The sequence below is a fragment of the Pogona vitticeps genome, chromosome 4 (assembly GCF_051106095.1).
Source record: "Pogona vitticeps strain Pit_001003342236 chromosome 4, PviZW2.1, whole genome shotgun sequence".
Taxonomy (NCBI): domain Eukaryota; kingdom Metazoa; phylum Chordata; class Lepidosauria; order Squamata; family Agamidae; genus Pogona; species Pogona vitticeps.
This window is the reverse complement of record NC_135786.1, coordinates 57,665,098-57,681,768: the sequence shown is the minus strand read 5'-3', so window position 1 is coordinate 57,681,768 and position 16,671 is coordinate 57,665,098. Positions and strand designations below refer to the sequence as shown.

The following is a 16,671-nucleotide window of genomic DNA, read 5'->3' as shown; positions in this document are numbered from 1 at the left end:
CATCACACAAAAATGACAGTCTTAAATGTGGGGCAGCTTCTGTATCCACAAAGGCTTTCCATTCGAGCTGGATCCTTGAATTTTTCATATTTTGACTCTTGTAGGGGAGCCTACATAGATAGAACAGCCACCTCGCCCCCCCCGACTATTAATTTTCTCCATGTGTGAGACGCATGCTTTACGAATGATTGAGCAAGGCTCAGATGCTGGAAACACACACCATGTGGCAGTGCTATTGCCTTCATGTCCTGCTCAGAGGTTTCCTAAAAACATCTGGCTGGCTACTGCTAGAGAAAAAGAACCTGGCCTAAGTGGGCAGCAGTGGTCTTTTGACATGTTTTTTAAAAATAAATTTTATTTATTTATTTATTGCACTTATATGCCACCCATCTAGACATTATCTACTCTGGGCGGCTCACAACAGGCAATCTATAGCTATGTATTAGAGCAGATGTTTTGGCTTCCACTCCTCAACATCCCTGACCCTTGACCATGCTGTCTGAGGCTACTGAGATCCACGGTCTAAAATAGATCTCAAAGAAGTTACTTTTTGGACCATTGCTACCAGAATCTTCTAGCTAGTATGGGGCCTGAGGGGATTACAGTCCCAAAAAGTAACTTTTCCTAACTGTGATCCAAAACTTGTAGAAGAATCCAGGTTGGAGAAGGCTGCTGTCTTCTCAGTGTTAACAGTTTTTTATATAATTTCTTCAAACATATTTCTGTTCCTTAAGTTTTTGGTACAGCACATGGCATTAGGCCAGCACTGATTTCTGTCACTTTTCAATCAAGGTAAGACCATTTCTTCAAATCATTGATATGATTTCAGCCCCAAACTGTGAAACTCACTTATCACTGTCACTTGTTTACTCTGCCAGTGGCACCAGACAAAATTGTACAGAATAAGTGACAACGTGATAAATAGCCCCATATTCATTTGTGAAATGCCAGAAGGTATTTACATGGTTTCTTCAAAGAAAACATACAGGTGAGATCTTGACAGGTATAGCTTGATGATTCTGTATGTTACGTGCTGTCAAGTCAGAACCAACTTTTAGTGACTCTAATACGGCTTTCAAGCTAAGTGAAACTATTGGTTTTAACAGTGCCATCCCTCCAGTGAGTTTCTAAGGCCAAGAGGATTCAAACCCAGGTCTCCAGACTCCTAGTCAGTCACTCTGTCCATAGCACTACACTGAGAACTCACAATTTACAAACTCAAAAATCTAAATTTTCTTGGAGAAAGCAGCAAATTCAAGAAGAAACAGTTCAAGAAGAAGACTTAACAGAAAAAGAGTAACTCTCTAGTTGGAAAGCTGGAGGGAAAACTGATCTCAAATGTTAGGGGAAAGCAGTAAAATAAATATTTCCTATCCCAAATAGAGATACCACAACATTATGACAAAATAAGAGGTATCACGGGTTAACCCTGTCTGTACTGCAGCATACAGGTGCTTGACATTTAAAACAACTTTGTCGATCTCACATAACAGCTTCTCCCTTTTCAGAATCCTTCAGATGTGCTGGACTCCCATCACTCCAAGACAGCAAGCATTGTGGGAGAGTTTCAGCAATGCCTGCGAGCCTGGTTAAGCTGGGAAATGGCTACTGAATATTGTTTACAAATAGGTAGGCTTTTCTCTTTCTTTCTTTCTCCGTCTTACACAAATGTCTTGTCCACTGATCCTTCCACAAGGTGCGCCTTCCCGAGCCTGTATGTGAACAGCTTGCGTAAATGTTGGATGGCAGATCCCATTATCCATGTTCACTAGGCACCATGGGAGACATAGTCCAACACAGCTGGGGTGGGCAACAATGAGTACAAGAAACTGTCTCAAACTGAGATGAACAAAGGAGTTTATCCATCCGCTTGCTTCCTAATACACCTATATTTGCTGCAAGGAGACCCATCAGTTTACTGAACCTTGCTATCTAGACAGAGGCAATTAAACTGTATGAATAGATACAGTTACCTTGGGTATTTGAGATACCAGCTAACAAAAGAATCTAAATTGTCTATTAAACCAAAGCAAAAAATAAAATCCATAGCACTTAGAAGTACTTTACATGTTTCCAAGGGATTCTTGCAGTTACCCTTCCCTAACAGAGAAAGCTCGCATGAACATCGGGCATAAAATGTGTCGATTAAAATGAGTTTGCTTGAGAATTAGTTATCAAAAGTGCTCAAGCTATCCAGTTCACTTTAACCATGACACCATATCCCATCTGGTTCAATCTTGATTGTTTTTTCCTCTCACTCTTTTTCATATTAATTCCTAAAGCCCACACAGGATTGCACCAGCTACGATTGACATTGCCAACTCTTACACTATTACAATGGCACTTCTACATGATTGCACAAGGTTCTTGCAGCACAGCAGCCATGTTAAATGTTGCTTTGTGCACTTGATCCCCACCTATACATATAGTTCAGGTGAAATTAAAACTGCTGCAGGTCTATCAGAAGACGTTTTGTCAGATTCTGCGAGTTTTGCTGCTTATGCTGTAGGGCAACTTTTTAGGATGGGGTGGGCAAGTTTGCAAAGTTGAAAACCATTATTTAGGTTAGGTAGAGGCAAAGGGGTTCTACTCCCATAGAACTGTACCTGAAGTAGGAAGGGGCAAGGCCGAAATGAGTAATTACCTAATCTGTCTGTCTGTCTGCCTAGCAAAATAACGAAAGTATTAAATAACACATTTATTTATTTATGTATTTACAGTATTTATTTATTTATTTATTTATTTATTTATTTATTTATTTATTTATTTATTTATAGCTATCAAGAACTCCTCAGTTCAAACATACTTAGGTCCTTAAGAAAAGCACACTAACACAAGATTTTAATTTTTTAAAAATTTGTAAAATATTACTTAACATCAAATTCATTCCTTTAGGCTAATTCATTAACTAAAATTTTATTTCTGTATGTCTTAAGAGTATTATTCAGAACGCGGATGCTTAGTTTAGTAACACAGCACACAGCAGCCTCATAATCAGCACCACTGAATTGCAACTCTGTGATTTGCTGTCCATGGGGTCATGAAGATTCGGACACGACTTAGCAACTAAACAACAACAATAAACAACCCCTAACTACTGAAACACATAGTAAAAAGAACAAACCGGCTCTGATGTACAAGGAAGGAATTCAGATTCTATCGCTAGAGCTCAACCAAATCAAGATTTCTGAAGATAATTAACAGATTCAAGCTATAGAACATTTTTAAAACTGAAAAAGGCCCCTAATGCCCTCTAAAATGGCAATTGATTTTGGATGGAAGAGGTGCTGAAGGCCCCCAAGTATGGAAATATTCTCTCTCTCTCTCTCTCTCTCTCTCTCTCTCAGACACAAGAGAACATTCTTGAGCAAAAATTTCTTTGCAGTTTTCACAGAAATGGGGTGGAGTGGAACATGGGGTGCTGGGCCCCCCAGGAATGCTGAGAACCCATACTGGGGCTGGAAGGACCCCAGGGGCCACACATGTCCCATTTAAATTTTAGGAGATTGTTTCTTTATTTTTAATAAGTTAACTATTTGTCATTAAACACCAAGATGAATGTCTTCAATGAGGAATAGGTGACTCTGATAGCATCTTTTCCCCACACACATTCATTTTAAAAAAATCAGCTAAAACCCTCATTCAGAGGTGAATTGCTTCAAGTTAACTTGGTGCTCTGTTTTCGTTTCCTTGAATCAAATACAGTACTAAGAGGGGGAGCCTAAAAAAGAGAGATTCTTTCCTACAGTTATAGGTAGGAATATGTGTGCAGCAAGAAAAGAAAAAAGAGAGAAAAAGAACAGCACCGCTATTATACAGGCCATGATACAGACAGACTTCTTTATAAAGGTTCTTTATAAAGGTAAGCTTTTTCCTGCACCAAAGACCCAGCCTTAAAAATACCCCTTTTTGTTACATGCAAGTAATAGTAAGTCTTCCCAAGATTTGTGTAACACATTATATGTATGACATTTTTTAAAAAGGTATACATTTATAACTTAATGTATAAAATAACCTGGCATACAGGAGATCAAAAGAAACAATTTCTACCAATATGCATCCAAAATCATGGCTCCAAGTTCCACTGAAGTACATGCATTCTTCAGTGGAACAAAGACTTATCAAAATCCATAACTTAACTACACAGGAAGAAAGGAAAGAAGGAGACTGCATGCAAATCTTCGGTTAAAAATAATCTCAGCCAAACAAACCAAAGCTTTAAAAAGACTCCTTATTTTAAAAAGAAAAAAAGAAAAAAAACAGGGCAAATCTTGAGTTGGCAAGCTATTCTTTCCTTCTCTATTCTTTTCGCAAGTGTTCTGAACTGGAAGCATTCGGGGGGGGGGAGGTACAGCTACAGAGGCAATATTTTCTAGAATGGTTTTCCATTTATTTGGTCTTAACTCAGAGTATTAACTATATGCTTGTCTCCAATGTGTCAAAAAAAAAAAAAAGCTTATCTCCTATTGTTCAGGCATGCCCCCCCCATTTGAGAGGCTACAGTGAACAGCACAACAGTACTAACAGAGCAACTAATGTTCTGAGAGGTGTGGTCCAAAAAGGTAATGTTTCCAAGGTTTGATAAATACCTAATTATTAGCAGGTTGGGAGTTGCCGCTTCTGTGATAATTTACATATTCTTAGTAGTGTCTAAAATCTTGATTTAACTGCAATCAAGGTTTTAGACACCTTAATTGCACCTGTGAGGGCAAAAGCATACATTATAGATATCCCATCATTAGAAAAGTCCTTAAGGGCTGACTACATATGAGTGTCACACCAGTAGCTTCTTTCACTTCCCAGAATTTGCAAATCAGCTCCCTTTATTTTGACAATAACCCTCAGATCCTAAACACAATATTCCTTTGAAATCTGATTTATTAAACAGGATAGAGTGCTTTCATCAGGAGAACAGTGCCAGTCATTATCGGCTACCTGCAACATCTCTGTCTCTCCTAAGGGTTTTGCAGAATAGTGCATGTACAATAATATCCTAAATTCATTAATATTATACATGAAAAGAACAGCTTGGTATTGATACATAAATGGTGCAGGTCATTTGTACCTGCATAATCAGAAATGCACAATTTTCTGCATTTTTGAAGGTTGTTCACATTCCTTCCCTGCTGCTGCTGCACCACACACATCATCTTGATTTTTAAAAAAAGCAAACAGTTGCATTTAATTTGTGCCCCTCCCCTCCCTGCTTATTCCACAAAGCTGCCAAGCTGGAACAGGAAACCACACTATGGGCTCCAGTACAAGCTCTAGCACAAAATAACACAATGCTTTGGGAAGTTCAGCTGCAAAAACCTTACTGAAATAAACCGCACTGTTCTGCTACAGCTCCCATTCATTTTAAGAGGAGGTAAGTAGTAGTGCAGCCTGGTGGATTCTGCCATTCCCAAATGTTTCTAAGAGCCTGGAATCCTGAGATATTCTCAGAAATTGCCTCAGCTGTCTACCAATACCAGTCAGCCTTCTGTCATGCCGCTGAGGCAAAAAGTCACTCACCTCGTAGACATTAAATTGGCTTTGCCCTCGTGCCAATTCTCGATAGCTGGTTGTAAACTCCCCAATGAAATCGTGGCTGTTGGTAGAATAAAAGATATTTTGTTTTCCACCATCCTGGACAGGACTCTGTTGCAACTGAATAATAACAATCCCACCAAATGAATGACAATATAATCTGCTCATCTCTATTTCTCCCTTGTCCCATAATTTATCTATCTTTTGTATGACTTGAGGTGAGAGGGATGCAGAACATTATCTATCACAAGGCAGACAGTTGCATAGATTTTGTGTCTACCAAAGCTTTGGGGGAAAAAGAGAGTTTTGGGATGGCACCTCCCACAATTGCCCAGGGGACTATCCTTCAGTGGCCCCAAATTAGTAAAACTTAGTAATAATAACTATAATTTTCAGAGCTCTGCCCCTAACAGTTCAGAAGATTAAGGTTGATTTAAACTTGTGTAAATGAAATTGCAGAAGTCTTAGAGGCAAACTGCTGCTCATTAATGAGGTACTGGTTGCATTCCTGGGTGTGCACCTGATAGCCTGTCCAAGAATACAAACTGCATCTCACTAAGGAGCAACAATTTCCTGTTGCAACTTAGATGATTTTCCTTACACAGGTGTAAATCGGCACTAGAGCTCTGGCTTCTTGATATGCTGGTTAATAGAACCAAAGCATGGTCTTCTTCATAAGGTTTTATTATTCATTTTTCTTGGTTTTTACAGGACTTTCAAGGACACCACAGTCCTTCATAGTAAATAATTATGTGTTATATAGTCAATTCAGTCAAGGCAGGTTTTCTGAAATAATTTACCAGCCCCTCCTTCTAGCAATTATCTGGACAGTACACTACACAGGTGGCTGGATAAATAACCCCATCAGTTACACATACTCTAGATTTTATTGGCCAGTGCCCTTTCCAGGAGGCACAAGAGGGATTTGAACTCTTGCCCCATGTGCTCCAATGCAGTGATCTACATCAGTTCCTACACAGTTTTTGACATATTCTTTTTCTTTTACTGTTCTTTTAATTCAGTACTTTCAAGGCAGAAGGTAATATTTTCAAAATTCAAAGAGCCTGAACGCCACTTACCTTCCATCTCGGTCCCAGTCATACACTTCCACTTTAATGGTTCTGAAAAAATTATGACATGGAGGGTCATTCTCAACACAAGTTACTATTCCCATTGCTACTACTTCAGTTTCTTTCTCTTTGTGGTAACCACTGACAAGAAACATGTCAAGGTGTGTGTACATTAGAGAGAGAAAAATTACCTTTTCCAATAAAAATGAAATGGAGAGGACTTTATTCCGGACCAGTACTACAACATACAAGGTTTTCTATACATTTGCCTTTATAAGGGAATTTCACAGGAAATGCTTCTCTTTCTCCCAGGCCACTCCACCCAGGACTCAAAGCATGGTGGTTAGTTTAAACCTACTGTCTGGTCATCTGTGGGATGTTATGAAGAGCAAACCCAGTGAATTTGCTAACTGAAGTGAACACCAAGATGGCACCCCTCCCCTCATGATAGCTGAACCTGAAGAAAATATTGGTTGAACAATGGAAGTGGAACAAGCATCCTACACCAACCTGAGGGCAGAAGGGCAGTCTGGCTTTAAGACCCAGAGATTGGAAATTTGCCAAGGGAGCACAGGAGGAAAATCCATGAGTAGACTACTGACAACCCCCAGTATCTGCTGCCGTTGTCCCCCACTCTGTCTAACAGAAGGGTTGATCCTGATCTAGAGGCACACTGTCATCAGCATGTCACATACAGCTATTAGTTATGTGTAACCATTAGTTAAAGCTCCCAATATCCTGTTCCGATACTTTGAGGCAGTAATGAGCTGATCCATGTAGGCATCCTTCATTCTCGAGAGACTATGGTAACGTGCTCTGTATGGAGGTCTTGGAACAGCTTCTAGTGTGGCTGAGAAGGCCAATTCGAGAGTGACAATCCCTTCAACACTGAAGACAAATACAGTCTGTCCCCTGTCCAGCTCCTGATTTTGCTGGTTTGGGGGCTGCCTCTTTGCCTCAGCCTGCTTGACAAGTGGTTTTAAAAGACAAGTAATTATAAACGTTAGTTTACCTTTTGTCCCTAAACCATAAAGAAATCAGAATACAGCCAAAGACATTCTCATATGTCACAACTGCATCTGCAAAATTAAACTTTAAGCAATTTAAACTTTGATGAACTGGAAAATGAATATAACAAACTTTGCCATCTTCTAGTTTATAGCATTTGACCTAAGCAGCTGGCTTACAGTGACACTGGGTATGTGCACTGCCACTATGAGGCCTATGAAGATCCTAGTTACAATCACTTTCTCATTTATTCTCTTCTTTATTCCTCAGCCACTGGAGACTGTTGTCAAGAAATGCTCCTGGCTAGCTCACTTTCTACACTTCGATCAGGAGAGTGACAGCAATTAAATTGCCCCGGGCTCCATGAATGTTGACAGATGAGGTGACATTTGAATTCTCAGGGGCCTTGGCATGAGTGGAGACCTTACATTACACTTTGAGTGCCAATTTGAGCTCATTTGCCGATCCTGTACCACATCCCTAGTGACTTTTGGAATTGCTTTCTAAATATTTTTCAGGGCTTCTTCAAGCCAGCCAGCCTTGGAGCAAACTACTGCATAGGCCAGGAAAGCTGTGGACAGAATTGTAAAATATGCAGGAGGGCTGAATAAAAAAAGGAAGAGTCAGAAATAGATTGTTATTCCTGAAAAGAGAATAATGGTAAGAGTAGGCAGCATATAACAATGAAAAGCACTCTTTAAGATGGAAGAATGTAAGCCCTTAGCTGAGTGGTATTTCAAAATAAAGTATTCAATGAACTCAGTAAAAACAGCAGCTTTTAAGTACTCTGTCTTCCTGTGAACTAGATGCAGACTTGACACAAAAGCCATCAGAAACTCAATGGTTTTTTACATTCTTGCCAAGAAGCTGAGCAACAGTCATGCCCAACTGCCAGATAAGTTTCTAGTGACCATGAACATGGCCTGTGAATGGCTCAGTTCAGAATGCAAGCGGGCATGAATCTTTTTGGAACATTAAACTGGTTCAAAAACACACTTGGCCCTTGAACAAACATGTTTTAATTCCAGCTAATTAATGTCATACAGAATGTGCTAAAATGGTCATTGATATCCACACATTGACTCAAAGAGAGTCTATGAACTAAGTTCTTTTTACAAAAATAAAATCTGCATTGACCTCAACCCTGAAACAGCTATTTGTGCCTGCTTGTATGCGATGGCTGTATGGTACCTCCAGCATCAGATCTAGTATGAACTACCAGTTGTTGGGCAAAGATAGCAGGAAGATGTTGTTGCATTTGTAGCCTTCTCACGACGGCCACTATGGAAACAGAATGCAGGAGCAGATAAGACTTCAGTCTGACATAGGAGGGTGCTTTTGTGAATAATAGTGCACTTAGTGTGCATATGTGTGTCTGTGTCAATAAAATGTGTGTGAATAGAGTGAAGGGGGTTGAGTGTGTGAATGCTGTGCACGCATGTGAAGCCAGCAGTGGCCCCAGTCACTGAGCCATAGCCTAACCTATCCCTCTTGCTATCATGTTATCCCAGATGTCCCAGCCAATCGGCCTTGGGGCAAAAAATGGTTTACCAGCCCTGTTCTAAAAAAAACAGTATAAAAAACAAATATGAGAATAGGTCTTCAATGGTGACACATTAAAGTGCCTGCTTTCAGTTATTATGAGTAAATATTGACACATTTCTCTGAATGGCTGCCCAGATTTCATTAGTTTGCTCCCCCTGGAGAATTAGGGCTGGGAGAGGCATTATTCTGTTGGCAGGGCCCTTGCTGGAGATGGTCAGCAGTGAACTGCGGATGCTATTTGCTGACAAACACCCTGAATGGAGTTTACAATGCCAAAAGTATGTCTTGCATGTGGCGTGTTCCTGTTCAGAATACCCATCAGCCAGCTTGCCATGCCTTTTTCCTCAGAAAATTCATTCCACTTCACCACTCCTGGACATCTTCCATCACCCCATCCATACATACAGCATATTTTTAAAAAATGCAACATTTTTGTTTCTCTCCTTTAGGTCCAGAATCAGATCCACTCCAGGATCTAGCCATCCACCCACTGTCATTTTCAACCACTGAACATGGAAAAGGTTAATATTTTAAAGCACACTTTCAATCAGGGAACAGAATGAGGAGAAGATTGCGTTTGTTGTCTCGATCTTGGTCCCAGTGTCACATGTTTCCATGGCAACGAAAGCTAAAAATATACCGCCTAAAAATGGGGGGGAAAGGCCCACGCAGCAGTCAAAACAAACTAATTAAAGACCCAGTGCAGGAATTGCAAGGATAATGAGGGGGAGAAGTCATTTTAATAATTTGCTTGGACTTGTTCAGGTTCAGATGAACTAAGGGGAAAATGGAGATGAATAATAGGTTTGGGGGACTGTATGCCAAATTTTTCATCAATGAGAATGGAACAGCGGCTTTGTTTTACTGCTGAACAATGTACTTCAAGCCACATTGCCATGAGAATGTGCTCAAGTACAGAATGACCGCTGGAGACTTTTACCTATCTGACATTGCTTTGGGATTAAGGCATAGAATACACAAGATCTCCACAGAAATACAGGGCCTCTTCTACCTGATAGTAACCCAACTTAGGCACCTCATATGCTTTAGGAGCAATCACATTTTCAAAACAGAACTACAAATAATACACCTTCCCTCCACAGGTGCACACACAGACACATGCATTGCTTTAGCAAATTACTAATACTGACCCCAATGAAAACATATCCCACAGCTATTATAAATATAAACCATATTTCTGTTGTCACTCTAAATCATCTTAAGAGTAAAGAAAATACAAAAAAGTAAAATCATTAAACACATCAAAATAAAACAACTAAACGATCCAACTAGATATACTGCTGGTAAGGAGGGGGTTCATGAAGGCATAAAAAACCCTCAAATATGAATACTGCTTGTTTTCTCCTCATCAAAGTATTAGTAGATTTGACCAACAACAAACTCAAATGTAGAAACATAAATGAAGAAAGAAGGAGATGACAGGAGAAATATTAGAGTGAGTGGAAGAGAGACAAAAGAAGAAAAACAAAGACATCAAGTGCAGAGAATTTCATAAGAACTACTGAAACAAATTTAGCAACACTAAAGAAAAATAGTGCAAACAGGGTTCAGAAACAGGAAACTTGGAGAAGATCTATGACTCCTTTAAAATGCATAAAAAAGATCAGCAGGCATATTAAAACAGTATTGATGCATATTAATCATTCTGTGATATTTAACATCAAGGGTAAATTTATGGTGTAAATTGAGCATCTCCAAGAGCTATTTGAAGACAATGAATCATGAAAATATATTCTATCAGGTGTGGATACTGGTTTGGAAATACAGGAATTGAAAATGCAATATGGGTGAGAAAAAATGGCAAATCTCCGTGATGATGAATTCAGAAGTTTTAAAACTAAGAAAAGACGACAACCTAGATGTTAGTCAAACTTTTCAGCTAAATCTACAGAACAGGAATTGTTTCTAAAATCTGGTTTTATTACAGTACCCAAAAAGAAAATATAAAAAATTGCAATGACTACAGAACAGTAAGTTTTATGAGCCGTTTGTTCAAGGTTTTCTGTAAAAAATTTTTTAATTATTTTGATAACTTGGGTTAGGGAGTGGGATACAGAAGGTAAAAGGGGGAAAAGGTTGGGGTTAGGAGGGAAGGGGAAACAAAAATATACTAACATCCATTCTATTCATATTGCAATATCAAAGTTCAAACTCCGCTTTTCTATTATTTTCTGCCTTCCAGATTTTAGTACACGTTTTAATCTATGTTATTTAAGCACTATCTGGTGACTCTAACCGTTTGTAGAATAAGTCCCATCTTTCAGTCACCTTTTGTAAAGGACAGCCCTTCATTATTTCTGATAGAATGTCCATTTCTGTCGTTTTCCTTATCTTCTCTGTAAGATCTTCTTGCTTCGGTACCACCGGACTTTTCCAGTTTTTGGCATAAAGAATTCTGGCTGCAGTGACTATATATATATAACTATACACTTCTTTGCTTTATCTATATTATCTGGTATTATACTCAATAAAAACAGTTCTGGGGTTAATGGAACCTTACAAAGCAATATTTGTTGTAACACAGTACTGTATTTATTAAAAAATGACCTTGAAATAACATTACTAAGTTTAGTCTATCATCCTAGCTTAACTTCTACTATGACATGGGCCAAATAACACATAGAATTTTTATTTTACAGCAGGAAATAACCATCTGTGCCACTGTAAGAAAAGGGTTTTGGCTGGAAGGGAGGAGAAACACCTGTTCCTTTTGAAGCATAAAAAATGTCATGTAGGAAATTATGGAGCAAGTCTTCCGTTTTGCTAGAAGCAAAGGTACTGGGTCATCTTGATGTTAGACTCTCTTGCTACTTTCCTTTCATAATCTTCAGAGTAAAGATCTAGCAGTGAATACTCAGGAACACACGTGAAGAAAGCTAGACTTGTGATATCTCTTTTTGGATAATATATATATTACTGTACATCCAAGAGACAAGTAACTTTCTCTTTATTTTAGTGTCATTCTATTTAAGAAGGAAGACAAAGAAAACTGGCTGCCACAAGATATCTTGGTTTCTGAGATGAAGTACAGGACATCACCCACTCACTCATGTTTTATGTAGCAAAGTTAATTGGATTGGCAGTTACTTCAGTACTGGTGACAAGACAGTGTCCTACACTGCACCTGAGGGTAACAACCTAGTGTGGGGGATACAAAACAGACTGTGTGGCATTCACAGAATTAGGGAAATTAAGGAAGATTGACTGGCTTTATTTATTTATTTATTTATTTATTTATTTATTTATTTATTTATTTATTTATTTATTTATTTATTTATTTATTTATTTGCCGCCCATCTGGCAGCTAAGGCCACTTTGGGCGGCTTACAACAACTAACCAGAAACAATAAAATAACAAAATAAGACATCAATAAATTAAAAGTGCAAATCAAAATACAACAAATACAGTGAAAGACATGGTGAGATACAGTACAACATATTAATATACTGTAGTTAATATAATTATACCTGCTACCACAAGCATCTGCTGCCTGTGTCAGTTTCTCTGCCTAATGACAGGGCTGCTCTTGTTTGTATTCAACCATTGCTTTAGAACCATGTGCACAAAGGAGTTCTGTGAGCCATGACCTTACATGAATCCCTACCCTACTACCGTCAGAAGAAGATTTTGGAGTTCACTTTTTATACAAACCTGGTTGAACAAACCAGAAATTATGGTTTGCAATGAATTCTGGCCAGCAATTAAACAAGCAAAATTCAAACCAGGGATTTTGAAGCCATCTCGTCCATATTTAACACGTCAACTTTTGTGAAATGTGAAATTAAATTCTGACAGATTCCTTCATCTACTCAAGTTCCATAGGGAGGAGAAATCGGAGTGGGCAAGCTCATGGGTCATGGAAACTTCTTTCTAGTCATTCTCGTAACAATAAACCATTGTTCAGTACTAAATGCAAGCAAAGCAACTGAGAACTACTGCCCAATTTGTATGATGAGTGCAATTTTAAAAAATTAACTCATATTTTTTCCAGAGAAGTTAAAAAAATGTACAACAGTTGATTTGATGCTTTAGCCCCGTCATGTAACCATGGGTTACTGGGCAAAGCTGGTTTAGTCTCAAAGTAAACGATGTCCTGTCTTATCAACTGAAATGACATAAAGACATCCATGGGAACTTTCCTAAGAACTAGAATACTGCTTTTTTCATTGGTTCTTAGAAAGCCCATTGTTAGCGTCCTCTGATCAAAGGACAACCCACCCACAATACTTCCATTTTATTTGGATTCTGTTTGTATCAGCTTACATGGTTGTATCTAGTCCCTAACTAAATGGCCAAACACTGATAACTGGAAGGTTAAGAATCCAGTTTAAAAATGCACACAATTGTCTGCTGCTGTCTTTTTCCCCCTGGCGTTTATGCAAGGCAGCATTTATTTATTTATTTATTTCATGTCATGGCACTTGTATGCTACCTTTTCCCCAAGAATTGGGATCCAGGGGGACTTATAGAACAATTTAAAATCATAACAGAGTAGAAGACCATAAGATGACAAACATTAAAACATAATTAAATTGTGTAATAAGATTAAAATATAATTAAAATTAAAATTCTTAAAAATCAAATGAAATAGCAACACTAATTTAGTTTAAAACAATTAAAAAACTTCCCATTTGCAGATAAACTGTCTTTACCTGCTGCTAGAAGGAGCCCAGGGACTCTCTCGGGGCCTCTGAAGGTAGAGGAACTATGAGAAGGTCTTCTCCCACAGACTTTGAAGTCTCTACCAGTTTGTAGAGGAGGATATGATCTGTCAGACAACCTGGACCCAAGCTGCAGAGGGCTTCAAAGGTCATAACCCTGAACCATAACCATGTACAAAAACAAACTGGTATCCAGGGAAGCTGTTGAAGGAATACAGTATGTTCCCTATAACTGGCCCTGGTCAGCAGTCTGGCTGCACGGTTCCAGAGAAGCCAATGTTTCTGAATATTCTTCAAGAGTAGCAACACACAGAGAACATTACAGTGATCCAGGTGGGATGTAACTAAGGCATCTGCCACAAGCTTTAACTGTGCAAATGAACTCCTCCTGGTCACCACTCAGACCTGAGCATCTAGGCTCAGGGATGAATCCTGGAGCACATCTAAACTGCTATCCTGATTTTTCAGGGAGAGTACCGTGTTTCCCTGAAAATAAGACAGGGTCTTATATTAATTTTTAGGGCTTTTTTTCAGGGGATGTTTTATTTTATAGTCATGTCATCTACTGGTTGCTGCACAACGCTGCACAATGGTGGAGGGCAGGGTTTCACTTAACTAGGGCTTATTTTTGGGTAGGGCTTATATTACGAGCATCCTTTAAAAAATCATACTAGGGCTTATTTTCAGGTTAGGTCTTATTTTTGGGAAAACAGGGTATAACCCCATCCTGCACAAGTTGAATCCCTATCCCTGAGCTGCATTTTAATAGATCGTGCATATGATATTATGCTCCACGTTTCTTGAAGAGGATATTGTCTGTAGTTGCTGCTTTAAAAAAGCAGGATGAAATATGACAACAAATTAAGCACCTTAAATAGCATATTTTAACAAATTTGCTCAGAAGTAAATCCCATTACATAAAGCACTTACTTTCAGATAAGTGTGCATTGCATATATACCTTTAGCTGGTGGGGAAACTCCGCTTAGTATGGTTTTCTTCTGAGTAAATGTATACAGCATTTTACCTGCAGGTCTCATTTCCTCAGTCAAAAAAGATTTAAGAAAAATCTGCGAAGATTAACAGAACTTCAAAGGGATTAATAGGATTTCAAACTCTATCTTAATTATATCTAGAATCTATTAGCAAGTGCTACATTATTCAGCATCATGTTACTTGTATAACAAGCCCTTAAAATACTGTACGACTAAATGTATGAATCAATGGTCAGATGGATTCTAATGTTCAGAAATTAAAGTGAAAAGCCAAAATGGGATGAGGCTAATATTCTCCAGACCATCAGATTCAAGCCATTTATATATTTAGAAGTTAGGAAAATGGGCACATGAAGAAAAGCAGCCTATTTGCATCAATCAGGTGGGGAAGGTGTGGCCTGTTGTATGTTTTTGTACATTAATCTTAGCCAGCATAGCCATGAGGGATCCTGAAGCTACATTCTCAAAACATCTGGAAAGCCACAGTTGCCCATCTCTGGTTTAAACAGAGCTATGCTGGATAGCCTAGTGGTTTAGGTATCTGGCTGTGTGGGCCAGAAGTTTGGAATTTGATTCCCAACTCTGCCTTCTGCAAGTACAGTTAGCCAGCCTGGCCTTGTGCAAGCTGCACAGTCCCAGGACTCCCCCAGAAAGTGGGGGGGGGGGGTTAATGGTAAATCACTCCTGACTATACCTGGAAAATGCTGAAAAGTGCAACTATAAGTCAGAATTGACTGGACAGCACATGATTGTTATTATGTCACTACATATATGGTTCCTACTGAGTTCTAGTCTAGATGTCACTTCATGCCCAAATAAGACTTATCAAGCCATGAAAGGATGTGTAAGATAAAAACACCCTTAAGAAAATACCTGCCACCTCATAAGGCTATTGCAATAATTAGTTGTGAATGCTAGTTTGAGTAAGGTCAAAGCCACAGGTAAGAGCCTGAGGCCAACTTCAATTAATTGGCTGAAATCCTGTTGCTTAGCATAATAAGTTGCATCTGGAGTAGTCCCATTAGATCACTGGAGATCCAGAAAGTGATCTCCGCAAGTTCCACTAATTTAATGAGCCTAGTGTAGTTTTGACGTCCTATGCCAAGCAACAGGATTTCAGCCACTATGTATACTGTATACTTGAAAGTAACAGGCACTGAAGTCTGTGGGATGTCTTCCCACAGAAATATGTATGGGAAGTACACTCTGAGTCTTCGGCACCGATCTCAAGCATGCTTACTGGCAGGTAAATCTCTGCTGAATTTAATAGGATTGTATCAAAAAAAGTACTGGAACCTGTGGTGGCCACTAACTGGAGCTTTCTTCCTTATATTAATTCCCACCAGAAGGGAAACTTTTTGTCAGCATCACAGCTGGGAAAGAAAGACTTAAGCCTTTCCACACTGTATACAATGTTCTACATTGCTTCCCCCCTGGCATTTAATTTAAAAACAAAAAATCCACATAAATCTAAAACAAAATTAGTAATGCCTCAATTTTTACACTAGGCTCAGATTTCTGAACTCTTGTTATCCCGTGTGTGATGGGGTTGTGAGGATTATAAGATAATCATGGTTAAATAATGCTGTTTCAATACTGCCTTGGAATTATGTAGTAATCACATTTTGGGACTGGCAGAATACTGATATCTCTGGAAGATTATGTTCAGCTGTATCGTTTGAAGTTCTGAGATGAAACAAGAAACTTCTTGACAAATATTACATTGAGATTTATCTTCCTCTATAAAGTTACTTGTATGATGGGAAGCCAATCAGATGTATCTTTGGGTTGAACTAGATATATACAGTACATCTTAATTTGTATCTATACCTACAAATGTACG

General features: G+C 38.7%; 1 protein-coding gene across 2 annotated transcripts in view; it reads right to left on the bottom strand.

Moving 5' to 3' along the window:
• LOC110085286 (copine-5) overlaps positions 1 to 16,671 on the bottom strand; it is a 160,557-nt gene that overhangs the window by 37,770 nt on the left and 106,116 nt on the right. For both annotated transcript variants that reach the window (XM_020805296.3, XM_078392762.1), the window contains exons 11-12: positions 6,609 to 6,650; positions 5,515 to 5,590 (exon numbers count right to left, since the gene is read on the bottom strand). In XM_020805296.3, coding sequence (XP_020660955.1) covers positions 5,515 to 5,590; positions 6,609 to 6,650 — 118 coding nt within the window. The remainder of the gene's footprint in view (positions 1 to 5,514; positions 5,591 to 6,608; positions 6,651 to 16,671) is intronic.